General features: G+C 46.9%; 1 protein-coding gene across 1 annotated transcript; it reads right to left on the reverse strand.

Annotated features, from left to right (window-relative positions):
* Positions 1 to 789: 789 nt before the first annotated feature.
* On the reverse strand, positions 790 to 3,414 carry LOC116984225 (protein rapunzel-like). Its single transcript, XM_033038355.1, has 3 exons — positions 3,403 to 3,414; positions 1,228 to 2,004; positions 790 to 1,151 (listed from the first exon to the last, which is right to left on the reverse strand). The coding sequence occupies exons 2-3, from the start codon at positions 1,955 to 1,957 to the stop codon at positions 790 to 792; spliced, it is 1,092 nt and encodes a 363-aa protein (XP_032894246.1). The 5' UTR covers positions 1,958 to 2,004; positions 3,403 to 3,414.
* Positions 3,415 to 18,680: the final 15,266 nt, after the last annotated feature.

The raw sequence follows: 18,680 nt of genomic DNA on the forward strand, positions 1-18,680 counted from the left end.
AAGACGGAAAGAACGCAGAGAAGATTCGTGATGATGTTGCTAGGACTCGAGGGCCTGAGCTAAAGGGAGAGGTTGGGCAGGGTAAGACTTTATTCCTTGGGGCGCAGGAGGCTGAGGGGCGATGCAATATGACGTCGGGTTATGGTCCCATAAAATACGGTGATTATTTTGCGTGGGAAGGAACTGCAGATGCTGGTTTAAACAGAACGCTGCAGTAACTCAGCGGGACAGGCAGCATCTCTGGAGCAAAGGAATAGGTGACATTGTGTTGTATTATTACATATTATCACTTTGTTATTCCGTTTGCAGGCTTTTACGCTGCAGCAAGCACGAATTTCAGGGTTCCGTTGTGGTTACAAATGACAATTAAACACTTGACTCGTGATTAGAATTTATTGAACTGATTACCATGTACATCGTATATATTTTCATAGAACCGATTAATCACTTTAAGCACAGCCAAGCAATGACAACGATTGATCTACAAGGATAAAGGGCATCAGAAGACCCCGCTGCCGGTGGCCATTGTGTAGTTTGCCGGGCAGCGGCGGCTGAGGGCAGGAAGCAACCAGACAGGGTCGTGTCTGCAGCGCTTGGTGTTCAGCGGACGGTCAGTAAACTGGGGAAGCGGCTGCTCACCGGTTGCACACCGACGGTGTTACAATCCGACGGTGACCTTTGATTGGACTCCAAGCGCCGAATTTTAGCGCTGATAAATCTAGGACGCGGACACTGAACTGATTGGGTCCGGATTCATTTTAATCACCTATTTGATCGCTCCTGGGGCCATCATGTGGAGTGGACACAGAGGGTGACCCCACTGTAGTTCTCCCAGAAGTAGCAGTCGTCGGGGAAGTTATTGAGCGTCTGCAGGCCTTTGTAGCGCCTGACCGCGTGGACCATGTAGTTGTGCGGGACGTTGATGATTTTGACCACTTCTCTGGCGTCCCTCCAGCCGTTCTTGCCCTGCATCAACTGGCGGATCTGCGCCTCGTCTATGGGCTTTGGGTCGATGCCGTAGGACACAACCACGTTGACGTTATTGAGCCGGAAGAAAACAATGCAGGTTGGGCCACCAACACAGTGATTGTCAAAGCCCCCGACTGGATCATAGACGCGCACTGACCAGCGGACCCAGTCGTATTTCTTCACTAGTCCATCCAGGATAAAGGAGACGCACCCCTTGTGATCTCTCCCCCCCCTTGTCCTTCACCATCCTCTCGACACCTATCCGTGCCTGCTGCGCAAACTCGTTAACGCACTGATCTAGCATGGATATCATTTTGGCTTCTACGTGCTCCAGTTTCTGGTTCCACTCTTTCATCAACGCCTCCACGTCGTTACCGGTGACGGCGGCGTGGCCCATGAGAGCGATCAGACCGATGCAGAAGAGCTCCTCCAGCCGGCAACACATGCTTTCCATCAGGCGCCGGTTCCTTTGGTCGTAGCTCATGGCCGTCTCCAGGATGGGCTTCGAAAAGACGGTGGAGAAGCCCATGACCGCGTCGAAGAGCGTGTGCAGGTTCTGGTCGCCCTTGGTCACGACGAAGTGGTCGACGAACTCGTCTCGCTCCTTGTCGCGGAACTCGGGCGCTGAGCTCAGGATCTCCATGTATTTGCGGAACTGGTTCTTGAGGTTCTCCTCGATGGGGAAGTACTGGTTGTTGATCGTGCTCCTCTGGATCTCCGACAGCACCTGCCGGATCTGATCCGAAATCGTATCCAGTTTGTTCCTGACGATCTGGAACTGCTCCTTCATATATTTCAGCTCCTCGCTGTCCTGCTTTCCCAGCACCAGCTTCAGAATGATGCCGCCCACCTGGAAGATTCCCGACAACACACCGGCCGTGGAGGCGAACTTGGCTACATCCTGCAACAGCCCCATCGCTACAGTTGCATTCGCCATGTTCTCCGTTAGCTGCGCCGAAGCGCTAAGCAGTTCCGCGCTGGCCGCCATGACTGGGCCTGGATCCTGGGACTCCGGGTGTGGTCTGCGCCGCGCCGCTGCTGGAAAGAAACAGTTCAGACAGATCCAGATTAACGGAGACACGAAGAAATGAAGATGCTGGAATATCAAACAAAAACTACAGCGTTGGAGCAACTCGGCGGCTCAGGCATCATTTGTGGAGGGAATGGACAGACAAAGATTCGGGTCGCGACCATTCTTCAGTCTGACCGGGTGCGGGGAGGAAGGGGGGGGGGGAGCTGGAAAACGGGTGGGGGCAGGACAAAGCCTAGCAAGTGAGGTGAAAGGGAGGTAAAGGGATGTCAGATAAGGGGAGAAGGGGGTGAATTGTAAAGGCGGAGGGAGGGATGTAGGTTAAATGGAACGTGGGGGAGTAAATAGAGAACAAGATTAATGTTTGAACGAAATCCTGCGCCATGTCGCGGCGACGGATGTCAAACTCGAATGAAGCAGAGGGTCACGCCAAGAACAGACAGGTGATGAGTCACAGATAGATACAGCAAATAGACGGGTCCTTCGGCCCACCCAGTCATAGTCACAGAGATACAGCACGGTAACAGGCCCTTCGGCCCACCCAGTCATAGTCACAGATAGATACAGCACGGTAACAGGCCCTTCGGCCCACCCAGTCATAGTCACAGAGATACAGCACGGATAAAGGCCCTTCGGCCCACCCAGTCATAGTCACAGATAGATACAGCACGGCAACAGGCCCTTCTGCCCACTCAGTCATTGTCACAGGAAACAGGTCCTTCGGCACAATGAGTCCTCGCCCTGTTCATTAACCCCCGTGCAGGTTAGCGGTGGAATCTAGATAATTCATGTGAATTTAGGGGGAATAAAATCAGAACACAATCACGGGCGGAAATCGCCCATGTTTTGGGAGATGGGCGATAAATCCCCCCTGTTTTGTAATCCGGATTTTGAAATTCAGTGAAAAACATTTCAATTAAAGATCTCCGCTTTCAGCGAGACAGTGGGGGTGGGGTGTGGGACTGATGATCGAGGGCGCCGACTGGACGAGAGAGAGGTCGGTCAGCAGGCAGTGGGGGTTGGACATGATGATTTAGCGCGATGATTGGATGAGTGAGGTGTCCGTCAAAGGCGAAGTTGGGGGGTGGGACTGAGGGAGGCGTCCTTGTGGTGCAAATATCATAGTGGGGAGATTGAATCGGCCCTTTCGCGGGCCCTTTCATCGCCGGGCGCGGGAACTTCCATCGCCGCACCGTGCGATGAAAGGCCCCGCCAACGAGCCGAGTGAAGCCCACGATTCGGGGCGGCGAAGCTACTGTTGCTGGAGGTCACCAACCAGGTCAGCTCCCGATGTTACCGTCCACATGGGCCACGGGCGAAACCTCGCGTGTGTGTGTGTGTGTGTGCGCGTGCGCCCACCAATAAATGGTGTCACCCCCATGTTGTGATAGCGATTACCTCACCTGAACCACAGATGCTGGAATCCTGAGCGAAACACAAAGTGCCGGAGGAACTCAGCGAGCAAGGCAGCGTCTGTGTAGGGAATGGACGGTACGAATGAGTGGAGGTGGCTGCGCCAGAGCCGGCTCCCACTCCCCCGTCGGCAAAAGCCGCTTATCCTGTTCCGGGGCTGTAATTTCTCCTCCCGTGGCCGGCAGCGGTTTCGCCCCTGGCTCCGGCCTCAGGTCGCTCTACCCTGAGTCCTGCTAACTTACTGGGTAACACACACACGGGGGGGGGGGGGGGAGTTACGCTGTCGGAGGAGGTGAGGGGCTGTGGGTCGCTCTACTGGGCGGTGGGCAGCCTATTTCCGTGTTGCAGTCTATTTAAACTATATATTAGTATACCAATATATATATATATATATATATATATATATATATATATATATATATATATATATATATATATAACCTGTTAATATGAATCTTATCATATATAATTAAGTATAATAATATTATATAATAATAATATGATGAATAAAATTGTGTGTGTGTTTTTTAATGACTGCCGCAGAGGTCCTGCTCCTGAACCAGCCTAATTAATGGGTTAGGGCAGTTCTTGTGGGTTCCTCCCTTTACTGGACCCCACTGACTGCCAGTGTGCAGAATGGGGGTAACGGCCATAGTGGGACCGGGGCAGTGCCAGGCATGCATGTTCCAGTCACCTTAATAGGAAATTAAATTAGACTGCAGCACATTTGGTCGCCCAATTATAGGAAGGATGTCAACAAAATAGAGAGAGTACAGAGGAGATGTACTAGAATGTTGCCTGGGTTTCAACAACTAAGTTACAGAGATAGGTTGAATAAGTTAGGTCTTTATTCTCTGGAGCGCAGAAGGTTAAGGGGGGACTTGATAGCGGTCTTTAAAATGATGAGAGGGATAGACAGAGTTGATGCGATTAAGCTTTTCCCTTTGAGAATAGGGAAGATTCAAACAAGAGGACATGACTTCAGAATTAAGGGACAGAAGTTTAGGGATAACATGAGGGGGAACTTCTTTACTCAGAGAGTGGTAGCGGTGTGGAATGAACTTCCAGTGGAAGTGGTGGCGGCAGGTTCGTTGGTATCATTTAAGAATAAATTGGATAGGCATATGGATGAGAAGGGAATGGAGGGTTATGGTATGAGTGCAGGCAGGTGGGACTAAGGGAAAAAAATTGTTCGGCACCGACTTGTAGGGCCGAGATGGCCTGTTTCCGTGCTGTAATTGTTATATGGTTATATGGTTATGTCCCAGGTTTTAAGGGCTCGTGAATCTGCCCAATTAAAGGGTCAGGACAGATCCTCTAGGTTTCCCCATTTACTGAGCCCCGCTGACTGCCAAAGTGGGGAGAGTGGGGGTAACAGCCATAGTGGGACTGGGGCAGTGCCAGACCTGTAAGAGACCTGTCTTATTTCTGATGTAAATGTCACATCCTGACCAAGAATCGAATACTCTGATGTTTACTCGATGGATATTCATTTTAAGCTACAATGAGCTTATATTTATGTTATAGCCCCCCCCCTTTCAAACATGTATCTGTGGATGTAAGTGTGTATTTACGTGTGGATGTATGTATGTGTGCATGTATGTTTGGATGTGTACATGTATGTCTGCGTGTGAATGGATGTGTGTTTGTGTGTGTGCGGATTTATGTGTGCATGTATGTGTGTGTTTGCATGCATGGAAGTGTGCGTATGGATGGATGGATGTGTGTGTGTGGATGTGCGTATGTATCTATGTGTGGATCGGTGGGTGGATTGTCGCAGTCATTCAGCGGCACGCCATTATCATAAGTAATTCACTCATCGTTTAAATAATAATGAATAAACAGTGAAACGATCCACATTAAAATAAAACTTTATGTAATCATTTTTTTCCATAATGTATTTATTTTGTGTACATTGAACCTTTACAAATGATGCAATGCACTGGTAGGACATGCCTACGGTCAGTGTGCTCGACAGTTGCTGTTTGTTGACTACGACTTGTCATGGATCGAAGCAGTCTCTTTGGGGCCGGCTCATCTGCTTCACCATCAGGAACTGCCTCTTGAGGTGATTCACCTGCTTCAGGCTTTTCAGCGTATTGAACTCAATTGAAAGAGGAAAAAGAAAACAGAAAAGGAATGAAAAGTAAAATAAGTCAACATCCTCAAATATATCTTTTCATTTTTCAAAGTAACATCATCTGACCATAAGTAAAATGATTTGTTGTTTGAGTCGTATCATTACCTTTCTTCCTTCTAGACTTTGCTATCGCTCCATTTATTGTTGTTATGTTGCAGAAGTGACGATAGCACTCTGCATGATAACCCGGGATACACTGCTGCCTCCTAATAATAGAAGATAATATGTGTCAGGGTGTATTTTACATCTTTTCATGTTTTATATTATGTAAGACAATATCGACATATCAATGAGGAAATTAAACATGTATGCATGTCCAGGTAGATGGGATGGCAAGTCTGCAAATTATTGTAGTCTGCAAAGTAGTGTTCATTAAAGCACATTGCACTTTTGTGTGGACAGGCTCTGAAGAGTGGAAGGGCAGAGGCTGCAGAAAAATAAAATCTCATATTACTTATGTCTGCATGGACTTCAATTCATAAAATGTCGATCTCTTCTTAATGTCAATGAGACTTACACTGCAATTTACTGCCATAGATAAGACTTCAAGTTCAAGTGCAGGAGCAGAGGGTGCAGAATAGATAGAGAAAGAAACATATCATAGTACCTAGGTCTGCATGGACTTCAATTCATAAAGTGTCAACCTCTATTTAATGTCAATGAGACTTACACTGTAATTTACTACAATTGATAAGTTATTTCAAGTTTAAGTAGAGGCTAGAAAAAAAAATCTCATAGTCATTAAGTCTACATGGACTTCAATTCATAAAATGTCAACCTCTTCTTAATGTTAATGAGAATAACAATAGAAAAACTAGTTCAAGTTCACATCACCAATTCATGTCTACAGAAACATCAACCATTTCTGACAATTTCTCACTGCAATGGAAGCTTATAAAGTGCGATCAATTTCCCTCCGTTTTTCTGCCGTGGTCGGGGCCTAGAAACGGCCGTTACAGACGGCACTATGTACAGCCAACACCCCCCCCCCCCCCCCCCCCCGCTCGCGGCGATGTACGGTTCCGCGTAAATCTCCAGTAAAACAGGCATCAGTGAAGCCCTCTCAGCCATGTTGTGTGCTAGCCTGAAACAAAGCACATGATTGGCCAACTGGCAGACAACTCAATGTTAAACGTGCATTGATTGGACTAAAAATGACCCGAAATGTTTCCGTTTTTTCTCAAATTTAATAAAAATGTTCAAGTGTTGTTCATGACGAGTTTCAGGGGTGATTTGTATAGTTTTTTTACACAATATGTGAAAATTTAATGTAGTTTGGTGACTTGGGTCACGAAACAGTCGAATAAAGCTCCTCGGCCCACAGCCTATTAGTATCGATTTATTATTGTCACGGGAATGGAGAAACAGTGAAACATGTTGTTTTGCGTGCTGGCCAAGGAAATCACAACACATAACCTGGTGTGTAGGATGGTGTCAGTATGCGGTGATCGCTTGTCGGTGTGGATTCGGTGGGCCGAAGGGCCTGTTTCCGCACTGTATTTCTAAAATAAACTAAAATACTAAACATATGAGTACAATAGGTCATTTTTTGACTCTCTTGATGGAGTAACTCAGCAGGTCAGGCAGCATCCCTGGATAACATTGATAGGTGATGTTTGGGGCCGGACCCTCAGGTAATGCTGAGGAGAAAATAAGCAGAGTGAAGAATATAGTGTTACATCTACAGAGAAAGTGCAAGCAAAACAAGTGCATGGCCCGCAACGAGGTAGGCTGAAGGATCGTGAGTACATCCTAGCTTATGTCAGGATCGTTCAGTTGCCAAGTAACTGCGGGAGGAAAAGCTGTTCCTGAATCTAGTGGTGCAGGAGGATGAGGGGTAATCATATAGAAACATAGAAAATAGGCGCAGGAGGAGGTCGTTCGGTCCTTCGAGCCAGCACCGCCATTCATTGTTATCATGGCTGATCGTCCCCTATCAATAACCCGTGCCTGCCTTCTCCCCATATAGAGGTGAATAAGATCATGAGAGGAATAGAGCGGGGAGAATAAATCTCTTGCCCAGAGTAGAATCGAGGACCAGAGGACATAGGGTGAAGGTGGAGAAAAAAGATTTGAATGGAATCTAATGGGTAATTTGTTACACAAAGGGTGGTTGGTGTATGGAACAAGCTGCCAGAGAAGGTCATGTGTATGAAAGAACTGCAGATGTTGGTTTAAATCGAAGGTAGACACAAAATGCTGTAGTAACTCAGCGGGACAGGCAACATCTATGGAGAGAAGGAATGGATGACGTTTTGGGTCAAGACGGTTTCTGGTCTCAAGAAGGGTCTCGACCTAAAACGTCAAAGCCTTTGTCCTGTCAAAGCCAAATCATTGGATATTTTTAAGGCGGAGATTGACAGATTCTTGATTAGTAAGGGCGTCAGAGAAGGCAGGAGAATGGAGTTGAGAGCTAAAGATAGTTCAGCCGTGTTTGAATGGTAGGGTAGACTTGATTGGCCTCATGACCTAATTCTGCTCCTACAACTTATGAGCGAATGAAGTTAACACGTTTGACCCTTGACCAGAAACGTTACCCACCCCTCTGCCTCCAGAGATGTTGTTTGACCCGCAGGGTTCTTCCAACAGGATGTTTTCCTACAGTGGCGATCCGGGTTGGGGATGATTCAACTCCAAGAGCAACTACAGGGAGCTTTCAGAAGCCATAATATAACAGCCCTGCTCGATCAGCACCGCATCCACGACCCATACAGTCCCTCCCTCCACACCAGCGCACAGTGGACGGTGTACAGAATGCAATTTCAGTTACGTGACCAGCCGGAATTCCTAAACCTACGGCCTGAGTTACAGGGAGAGGTTGGATAGGCCAGGACTATTATCTTTGGAGCATAGGAGGCTAAGAGGTGACCTTGTTGAGGTGTACAAGATCAAGTGGCGATAATTATAACCAGAGGGATTAAGTGTAAGGTGAGAGGGGAGAGATTTAAGAGGCACCTTGGGAGCAACTATTTCACTTAGAGGGAGTCTGCATCTGGGATGCTCTGCCATAGCGAACCGTAAAATTGAGAATATTCTGATTTTTAAAAGCATTTGGATAAATATATGGAAAGGAAGGGATGAGTGCGATATGGGACAAATGCAGGCAATTTGGACTAGTCCTGCATGTGAACTTGGTTGACATGGACAAGGTGGGCGACAGAGCCTGTTTCCGTGCCGTACAGTTAAAGAACCCAATGACTTGAACAACCAATAAAGACAAGGTGAGGGGTATCTGAGAAACCATCTATCGGGCTCCCTCTAACTCACACTCCACCCTGATTTGGAAGTTCTTCAGCTAGTTCTTCCTCATCGCTGGGTTGAAATACTGGACTTCCCTCCCACAATATGGCACTGCCTTAATCAGACGATCACGCACACACACACGCACGCACGCTGCTGGTGCTGAAGTAAAAACGTGCTTTAAATAACATCCAACAAACACACTCACCACAGACAGAGCAGTCAGATCTCTTGAATTATACAACGGCGCCTGCACTCGGCGCCATCTTGACGTCACCCTCTCGCTTCTTGCCACGAACCGGAAATGACGCACTTAGCGCCAGCATGCCGCTAACCGGAAATGACGTCATCGGCGCCATCTTGCAACTAAGCGAAAATCACAGAATGAGTCCCAATTTTGCAATTAAACAGACCTGATCTAATAAATGTTTATTCACACTTTATCCATCCGAAAACTGTTGCAAGCAAGCCCTTTAAAAACCAAGCCAATTGGACAAAAACACTTTGCAAGCCAATAAAACACATTTGCTGAAAGCCCTTTAAAAAGCTAACCCAAGAGGGCAGAAAAACACTTTACAAGCCACCAAAACACAGTTGCTGAAAGCCCTTTTAAAAGCCAACCCAATTGGGCAAACACTTTGCAAACAACAAACACCTTTGCTGAAAATCACATTCTGGGGACTCACCGTGGAGTAGACGTGCGTTCAATGTTATTCGCAGCTCAGAGAGCCGTGACCCTCTTGTTTCCTCTGGCTGGCAGAGACTGAGTGAGCCATGACACTTCCGGGTTTTATAGTCCCTCCCCCCTGCCGCCAGCGGGGGCATCAGAGAGAATGGCAAATTTTCTTTAAACATTAATATCTCTCTGATTTTTCTTCGATGGGAAAAATCCTCCAGTCCAGTCCGGCGGAGGGGGGCTCTGAGCAAGGTGGCCAAAAATGACGGAAGTAAGTGGCGGCTTTCTCTCGGAAATCACATCACAGTAAATCAAAAGCGATCAAGATCTTACTTTTCGTAATATACATACTGGTACATAAACTCATCAACAGATAATTCAGACAAATAATTAATCCATGAGAAAATGTATTTACTACCTCTGATTCAGCATCTGAAGTTCACATTTAAAGGATGATCAAGCTGTAATGGACAGTCATAGATTGATAGAACAGGGAAACAGGCCCTTCAATGCATCGGGTCGGTGCTGTCCATGAAACACCCTACATAGGCAGGAATGTTTTGGAGGAATATGGACCAGATGCAGGTAAGTGTGCAGGTTCAGCATCATGGTGGGGACTGACCAGTTGGGCAGTAGGACTGGCTTCTGTGATGTACAGTGAGATTCTTTGACTCTATAGCACTCAGACTCACAGTCAGAGAGTGATACAATGTGGAAACAGGCCTTCGGCCCATGCCAACAATGTCCCCGCTACATTAGTCCCAACATGCCTGTGCTTGGTCCATATCCCTCAAAACTGTAATATCCATGTACTGTTTCTTAACTGTTTCTTAAATGATGGGATAGTTCCAGCCTCAACTACCTCCTCTGGCAGCTTGTTCCATGCACCCACCACCCTTTGTCTGCAAAGGTTGCCCCTCGGATTCCTATTAAATCTTTTTCCCTTCGCCTTGAACCTATGTCCCCTACTCTGGGCAAAAGACTGTGCATCTACCCGATCCATTCCAGCCATGATTTTATGTACCTCTATAAGATCTCCCCTCATCCTCCTGCGCTCCATGGAATAGAGACCCAGCCTAGTCAACCTCTCCATGTAGCTCACACCCTCTAGTCCTGGCAACATCCGCATAAATCGTTTCTGAACCCTGTCAAGCTTTACAATATCTTTCCTATAACATGGTGCCCAGAACTGAACACAATATTCTAAATGCAGTCTCACCAACGTCTTATACAACTGCAACGTGACCTCCCAACTACTATACGCATTACTCTGATTGATGAAGGCCAAAGTGCCAAAAGCCTTTTTGACCACCTTATCTACCTGCGAATCGACCTTCAAGGAACCATGCACCTGTACTCCTAGATCCCTCTGCTCTACAACACTCCCCAGAGCCCGATCCTTTACTGTGTAGGTCCTGCCCTTGTTCGACGTCCCAAAATTCAATTCAATTCAACTTTAATGTCATTGCACAAATACTGAGTATGGGTACAACGAAATGCAGTTTTGCGTCAGTCCGTAGTAGTGCAATATAGAAATAAAATAAAAAAAAGAGGATACAGAATAATAAAAAATACAGAATAATTAAACAATGGGGACGGAGGGACCGGAGGAATCTATCGGCGGGACTCCGAGTTCAGCAATGCGACGGTATGATTGTAGAAGCTGTTCCTCATCCTACTGGTACGAGAACTGAGGCTCCTGTACCGCCTCCCTGATGGGAGGAGGGCAAACAGTCCATGGTTGGGGTGGGAGGGGTCTTTAATGATCTTCCCAGCTCGTTTCAGACACCGTTTTCGGTGGAGGGCATCCATGGCAGGGAGCGGGGCACCGATGATGTGCTGCGCGGTTTTCACCACCCGTTGTAGTGCCTTCCTGTCCGCAACAGTGCAGCTGCTGTACCATACCGTGAAGCAGGCGGTCAGGATGCTCTCGATGGTACACCTGTAGAAGTTGGTCAGGATCTGGGGGGACAGGTGGGCTTTCTTGAGCCTCCTCAGGAAGTAAAGGCGCTGCTGTGCCTTTTTGATCAGCTTGGAGGTGTTGAGGGACCAGGACAAATCCTCCGAGATGTGTACCCCGAGGAATTTGTAGCTGGAGACGCGCTCCACCTCAGTCCCGTTTATGTGGATGGGGGTATGTCTGCCCCCTCTGACCTTCCTGAAGTCGACAATAAGTTCCTTCGTCTTCTTGGAGTTGAGGACGAGGTTATTATTGGCACACCAGGTTGTCAGGTGCTGGACCTCCTCTCGGTAGGCTGACTCATCGTTGTCACTGATCAGTCCTACCACCGTGGTGTCGTCAGCAAACTTAATGATGGCGTTGGATCCGTACTTAGGGATGCAGTCGTGGGTGAAGAGGGAGTAGAGGAGAGGGCTGAGCACACAGCCCTGTTCAAATGCAACACCTCACACTTCTCTGTATTAAATTCCAACAACCATTCCTTCGCCCACCTGACCAATCGATCCAGATCCTGCTGCAATCTTTCACAACCATCTTCACTGTCTTCAAAACCACAAACTTTTGTATCAACAGCAAACTTGCTAATCTTGCCCTGTACGCCCTCATCCAAATCATTGATGTAGCTGACAAAAAGTAACGGGCCCAACACCGAATCTTGAACCACACCACTAGTCACAGGCCTCCATTCTGAGAGGCAATCTTCCACCATCACTCTCTGCTTCCTTCCATGGAGTCAATTTTGTATACATTCAGCTATCTCTCCTTGGATGCCATGCGATCTAACCTTCCAGTGCAGCCAATCATGCGGAAACTTGTCGAAAGCATTACTGAAATCCATGTACACAACATCTACAGCTCTGCCCTCATCAACCTTCCAAAGACGTACAGGTTTTTATGTTAATTGGCTTCATTAAAACTGTAAATTGTCCCTCGTATGCAGGATAGTGTTAGTGTGTGGGGATCATTGGTCAGCATGGACTATATTTCCGCAAACTATCTCAAAACGTGCATTTCGATGGACACGGGTTAATTAGGGATAGTAAGCATGGTTTTGTACATGGGAGGTCGCGCTTACAGATCTGATTGAGTTTTTTGAAGACGTGACAATAAAGGTCAATAAGGGTTGAGCTGTAGATGTTACATATATGGATTTCAGCAAAGTATTCGACAATGTACCACATGGTAGGCTGATCTGGAAGGTTTGATCGCATGGGATCCAAGCAGAGATAGCTGAATGGATCGAAAATTGGCTTCATGGAAGGAGGCAAAGGATGATGATGAAAGGTGGCTTCACGGACTGGAGGACTGTGACTATTGGTGTGCTTCAGGGTTCGGTGCTGGGCCCGTTACTGTTTGTCAATTATTTGGATTAGAACATATTAACCAAGATGAGCAAGTTTGCAGATGATACAAAAGTGGGCTGTTTTGAAGATAGTAGTTTCATTTTAGGAGTCCAACAAGGGCAGGACCTACACAATGAATGGTAGGGTTCTGGGGAGTATTGTAAAGCATGATTCCTTGGAGGTTGAGTCGCAGGTAAACGGGGTGGTCAAAATGGCTTTTGGCACATTGGCCTTCATCTGTCAGACTTTGGGTATATTTCACATGCGCAGCTTACACCCAACAGTATGAATATTGACATCTCCAACTTCAAGTAATCCTTGATTTCCCTCTCCCTCCATCCCTCCTCCTTCCTAATTCTCCAACCACACTGTCCCCGATTACATCTTATCTCTGTATGCTTCGTTGTTACCTTCTCCTAGCTAACAATGATCTATTCTACATTTGCCATTGGCCTCATCCCCTTTGATGTCTCATTTTCACACCTTACATTTCCTTATCTCTGTGTCTCCCCCTCCCCTGACTCTCAGTCTGAAGCTTTGGTCCGAAGCAGGATGTTGACCAAAACGTCACGCATTCCTTCTATCCAGAGATGCTACTTGTCCCGCTGACTTACTCCCTAATGAGTACAGAAGTTGGGAGGTCATGTTACTGTTGTATAAGATGTCAGTGAGGCCGCATTCAGAGTACAGTGTTCAGTTCCAGGCAACATGTTATAGGACAGATGTTGTAAAGTTGGAAGGGGTACAGAGAAGATTTACGAGGATGTTGCCATAACTTGAGGACCTGAGCTATAGGCAGAGGTTGAGCAGGCAGGGACTCTATTCCTTGGAGCGCAGGAGGATGAGGGGTGATCTCATAGAGGTGTACAAAATCATGAGAGATATAGATCGGATAGGTGTAGTCTCTTGCCCAGAGTAGGTGAATCAAGAACCAGTTGGAACTAATGCAGAAGGGAACATGTTGGCCGGTGTGGGCAATGTTGGGTCGAAGGGATTTCTTTCCACAGGTGAAAGGCGGAGAGCGAGGAAGAAAGGTTGGTTTAAACTGCATGTATTTTAATGCAAGGGGCCTGATGGGTAAGACAGATGAGCTAAGGGCGTGGATAGGCATGAGCGACTGGGACGTTGTAGCCGTGACTGAATCCTGGTTGAGGGAGGGTCAGGACCGGCAGCTCAATGTTCCAGGGTCTTTGGAATAGTTCAACCGTGTTTGAATGGCGGGGTAGACTTGATTGGCCTCATGACCTAATTCTGCTCCTACAACTTATGAACTAATGAAGTTAATACGTATGACCCTTGACCCGAAACGTCACCCACCCCTCTGCCTCCAGAGATGTTGTTTGACCCGCTGGGTTCTTCCAACAGGATGTTTTCCTACAGTGGCGATCCGGGTTGGGGATGATTCAACTCCAAGAGCTACTACAGGGAGCTTTCAGAAGCCATAATATAACTGCCCTGCTCGATCAGCACTGCATCCACCACCCATACAGTCCCTCCCTCCACACCAGCTCATAGTGCACGGTGTACAGAATGCAATTTCCGTTACGTGACCAGCCGGAATTCCTAAACCTACGGCCTGAGTTACAGGGAGAGGTTGGATAGGCCAGGACTGTTATCTTTGAAGCATAGGAGGCTAAGAGGTGACCTTGTTGAGGTGTACAAGATCAAGTGGCGATAATTCTAACCAGAGGGATTAAGTGTAAGGTGAGAGGTGAGAGATTTAAGAGGCACCTTGGGAGCAACTATTTCACTTAGAGGATGTCTGCATCTGGGATGCTCTGTCAGAGCGAACCGTAAAATTGAGAATATTCTGATTTTTAAAAACATTTGGATAAATATATGGAAAGGAAGGGATGCGGACGATATGGGACAAATGCAGGCAATTTGGACTAGTCCTGCATGTGAACTTGGTTGACATGGACAAGGTGGGCGACAGAGCCTGTTTCGTACAGTTATAGAACCCTATGACTTGAACAACCAATACAGACTAGGTGAGGGGTATCCGAGGAACCATCTAACTCACGCTTCACCCTGATTTGGAAGTTCTTCAGCTAGTTCTTCCTCATCGCTGGGTTGAAATCCTGGAACTCCCTCCCAAAATATGGCACTGCCATAATTAGAAGATCAGTAGTTCCAGGCTCATCCCATCTTCTCCAGGAGTAGTTACGTAATGGGCGATAAATGCTGTAATGTTAACCCATGACACACCGTGTTATATACATACTGGTACAAGCTCATTAACAGATAATTCATGCAAATTTAGTTAATCCATGAGCAAACATATTTACTTCCTCTGATTCAGCGTCTGAAGTTCACATTTAAAGGATGATCATGCTGTAATGGACAGAGTCACAGATTGATAGAACAGGGAAACAGGCCCTTCAATGCATCGGGTCGGTGCTGTCCATGAACCACCCTACATAGGCAGGAATGTTTTGGAGGAATATGGACCAGGTGCAGGCAAATGTGCAGGTTCAGCATCATGGTGGGGACTGACCAGTTGGGCAGTAGGACTGGCTTCTGTGATGTACAGTGAGATTATTTGACTCTATGGCACTCAGACCCACAGTCAGAGAGTGATACAATGTGGAAATAGGCCCTTCGGCCCAACTTGCCAACAATGTCCCAGCTACACTAGTCCCACATGCCTGTGCTTGGTCCATATCCCTCAAAACAGTCCTATCCATGTACCTGTCTAACTGTTTCTTAAACGATGGGATAGTTCCAGCCTCAACTACCTCCTCTGGCAGTTTGTTCCATACACCCATCGCCATTTGAGTGCAAAAGTTACCCCTCGGATTCCTATTAAATCTTTTCCCCTTCGCATTGAACCTATGTCCCCTACTCTGGGCAAAAGACTGTGCATCTTCCCGATCTATTCCTCCCATGATTTTGTATACCTCTATACGATCTCCCCTCATCCTCCTGCGCTCCATGGAATAGAGACCCAGCCTACTCAACCTCTCCATATCTCACACACTCTAGTCCTGGCAACATCCTCGTAAATCGTTTCTAAACCCTTTCATGCTTAACAATATCTTTCCTGTAACATGGTGCCCAGAACTGAACACAATTTTCTAAATGCGGTCTCACCAACGTCTTATATAACTGCAATGTGACCTCCCAATTTCTATATGCAATACTCTGATTGAGGAAAGCCAAAGTGCCATAAAGCCTTTTTGACCGCCTTATCTACCTGCGACTCGACCTTCAAGTACACCATGCACCTGTACTCCTAGATCCCTCTGCTCTACAACACTCCCCAGAGGCCGAACATTTACTGTGTAGGTCCTGCCCTTGTTCGACGTCTCAAAATGCAACACCTTACACCTCTCTGTATTAAATTCCAACAACCATTCCTTCGCCCACCTGGCCAATCGATCCAGATCCTGCTGCAATCTTTCACAACCATCTTCACTGTCTTCAAAACCACAAACTTTTGTATCAACAGCAAACTTGCTAATCTTGCCCTGTACGTCCTCATCCAATTCATTGATGAAGCTGACAAACAGTAACGGGCCCAACACCGAATCCTGAGGCACACCACTAGTCACAGGCTTCCATTCTGAGTGGCAATCTTCCACCATCACTCTCTGCTTCCTTCCATGGAGCCAATTTTCTATCCATTTAGCTATCTCTCCTTGGATGCCATGCGATCTAACCTTCCAGTGCAGCCAATCATGCGGAACCTTGTCGAAAGCCTTACTGAAGTCCATGTACACAACATCTACAGCTCTGCCCTCATCAACCTTTTTGGTCACGTGTTCAAAAAAATCAATCAGATTTGTGAGGCTCAATCTCCCACAGACTAAACCATGCTGACTGAGCCTAATCAGCTCTTGCCCATCCAAATGCCTGTATATCCTATCCTTCAGAATACTCTCCAGTAACTTACCAAATACAGATGTTAAACTCACCGGCCTATTTTCCCTGCAGCCCTTCTTGAAAACAGGTACAACATTTGCCACCCTCTCGTCTTCCTGCACCTCTCCTGTATTTAAGGACGACTAATAAATATCAACCAGGGCTCCCACAATTTCCTCTCTAGTTTCCCGCAATGCCCTCTGATATTTCAGATCAGGCCCTGGAGATTTGTCTATCTTCAAACACGACAATACCTTCAGTAAATTTTTCGACAGTAACCCTGACTGCTCTCATAGAAACATAGAAATTAGGTGCAGGAGTAGGCCATTCGGCCCTTCGAGCCCGCACCGCCATTCAATATGATCATGGCTGATCATCCAACTCAGTATCCTGTACCTGCCTTCTCTCCATACCCCCTGATCCCTTTAGCCACAAGGGCCACATCTAACTCCCTCTTAAATATAGGCAATGAACTGGCCTCAACTACCTTCTGTGGCAGAGAATTCCAGAGATTCACCACTCTCTGTGTGAAAATTTTTTTCTTATCTCGGTCCTAAAAGATTTCCCCCTTATCCTTAAACTGTGACCCCTTGTTCTGGACTTCCCCAACATCGGGAACAATCTTCCTGCATCTAGCCTGTCCAACGCCTTAAGAATTTTGTAAGTTTCTGTAAGATCCCCCCTCAGTCTTCTAAATTCTAGCGAGTACAAGCCGAGTCTATCCAGTCTTTCTTCATATGAAAGTCCTGACATCCCAGGAGTCAGTCTGGTGAACCTTCTCTGTTCTCCATCTATGGCAAGAATGTCTTTTCTCAGATTGGGAGATCAAAACTGTACGCAATACTCCAGGTGTCGTCTCACCAAGACCCTGTACAACTGCAGTAGAACCTCCCTGCTCCTATACTCAAATCCTTTTGCTATGAATCCAGTGACTGCACCAATTTCCTCCGTCCTACTTTCTTTCTCCTCCATAATTACAGAGGAGAAATACTCATCTAGGGCCTTGCCCATCTCCCGTGGCTCCACACAGAGGTGACCGTTTTGGTTCCTGAGAGGTCTCACTCTCTCTCTAGTTATCCTTTTCCCCCTTATATATTTATAAAATCTTTTTAAGATTGTCTATTATGCTACCCGCCAGAGTTACTTCCTGGCCCCATTTTGCCCTTCTGATTTCCTTTTTAAGTTTACTCCTTAGTTCCAGAAACTCCTCCAGGGATGGACATGATGCCAGCTGCCTATAGCTGTCCATTGCATCCTTCTTGTTTTTGACTAACCTTTCAGGAGAAAAAAAATTATATTTCCCAGTTTATATTGGGAAAGTTAAAATCCCTACTACAACAATTTGACCTGCAGCTGTCTACAATCTCCCGGCACATTTGTTCTTCTAATTCCTGTTGACTATTCGGGGGTCTGTAGTACACCCCCAACAAGATGATCATCCCTTTCTTGTTCCTCAGCTCCACCCATATAGACTCACTAGATGAACCATCCGTAATGTCACCTCTGAACACAGCCGTGACATTCTCCTTAACCAACAATGCAACCCCCCCTCCTCGTTTTCCCTCACCCCTCTCTCCCCTGAAACTCCTGTACCCTGGAACATTGAGCTGCCGGTCCTGACCCTCCCTTAACCAGGTTTCAGTCACGGCTACAACGTCCCAGTCGCTCATGCCTATCCACGCCCTAAGTTCATGATCCTCACCAGTCAGGCCCCTTGCATTAAAATACATGTGGTTTAAACCAACCTTTCTTCCTCGCTCTCCGCCTTTCACCTGTGGAAAGAGACCCTTCGGCCAAACCTGCCCACACCGGCCAACATGTCCCATCTGCGTTAATCCCATCTGCCCCATATTTAGCCCATATCCCTCCAAACCGGTCCTATCCATGTACCTGTCCAATTGTTTCTTAAACTTTGGGATAGTCCCATTTTCAACTACCTCCTCTGTCAGCTCATAGCATAAAGTTACCCCTCAGATTCCTACTAAATCTTTCCCCCTTCACCTTAAACCTATGTCAACTGGTTCTTGATTCACCTACTCTGGGAA

This window comes from Amblyraja radiata, chromosome 2, assembly GCF_010909765.2.
Source record: "Amblyraja radiata isolate CabotCenter1 chromosome 2, sAmbRad1.1.pri, whole genome shotgun sequence".
NCBI lineage: Eukaryota > Metazoa > Chordata > Chondrichthyes > Rajiformes > Rajidae > Amblyraja > Amblyraja radiata.

Coding starts and splice junctions, on each gene's coding strand:
- LOC116984225 (XM_033038355.1), bottom strand. CDS start 1,957: ATGGCGGCCAGCGCGGAACTGCTTAGCGCTTCGGCGCAGCTAACGGAG. Junction 1,152..1,227: donor TGCGCAGCAGGCACGGATAG/GTGTCGAGAGGA, acceptor TGGATGGACTAG/TGAAGAAATACGACTGGGTC.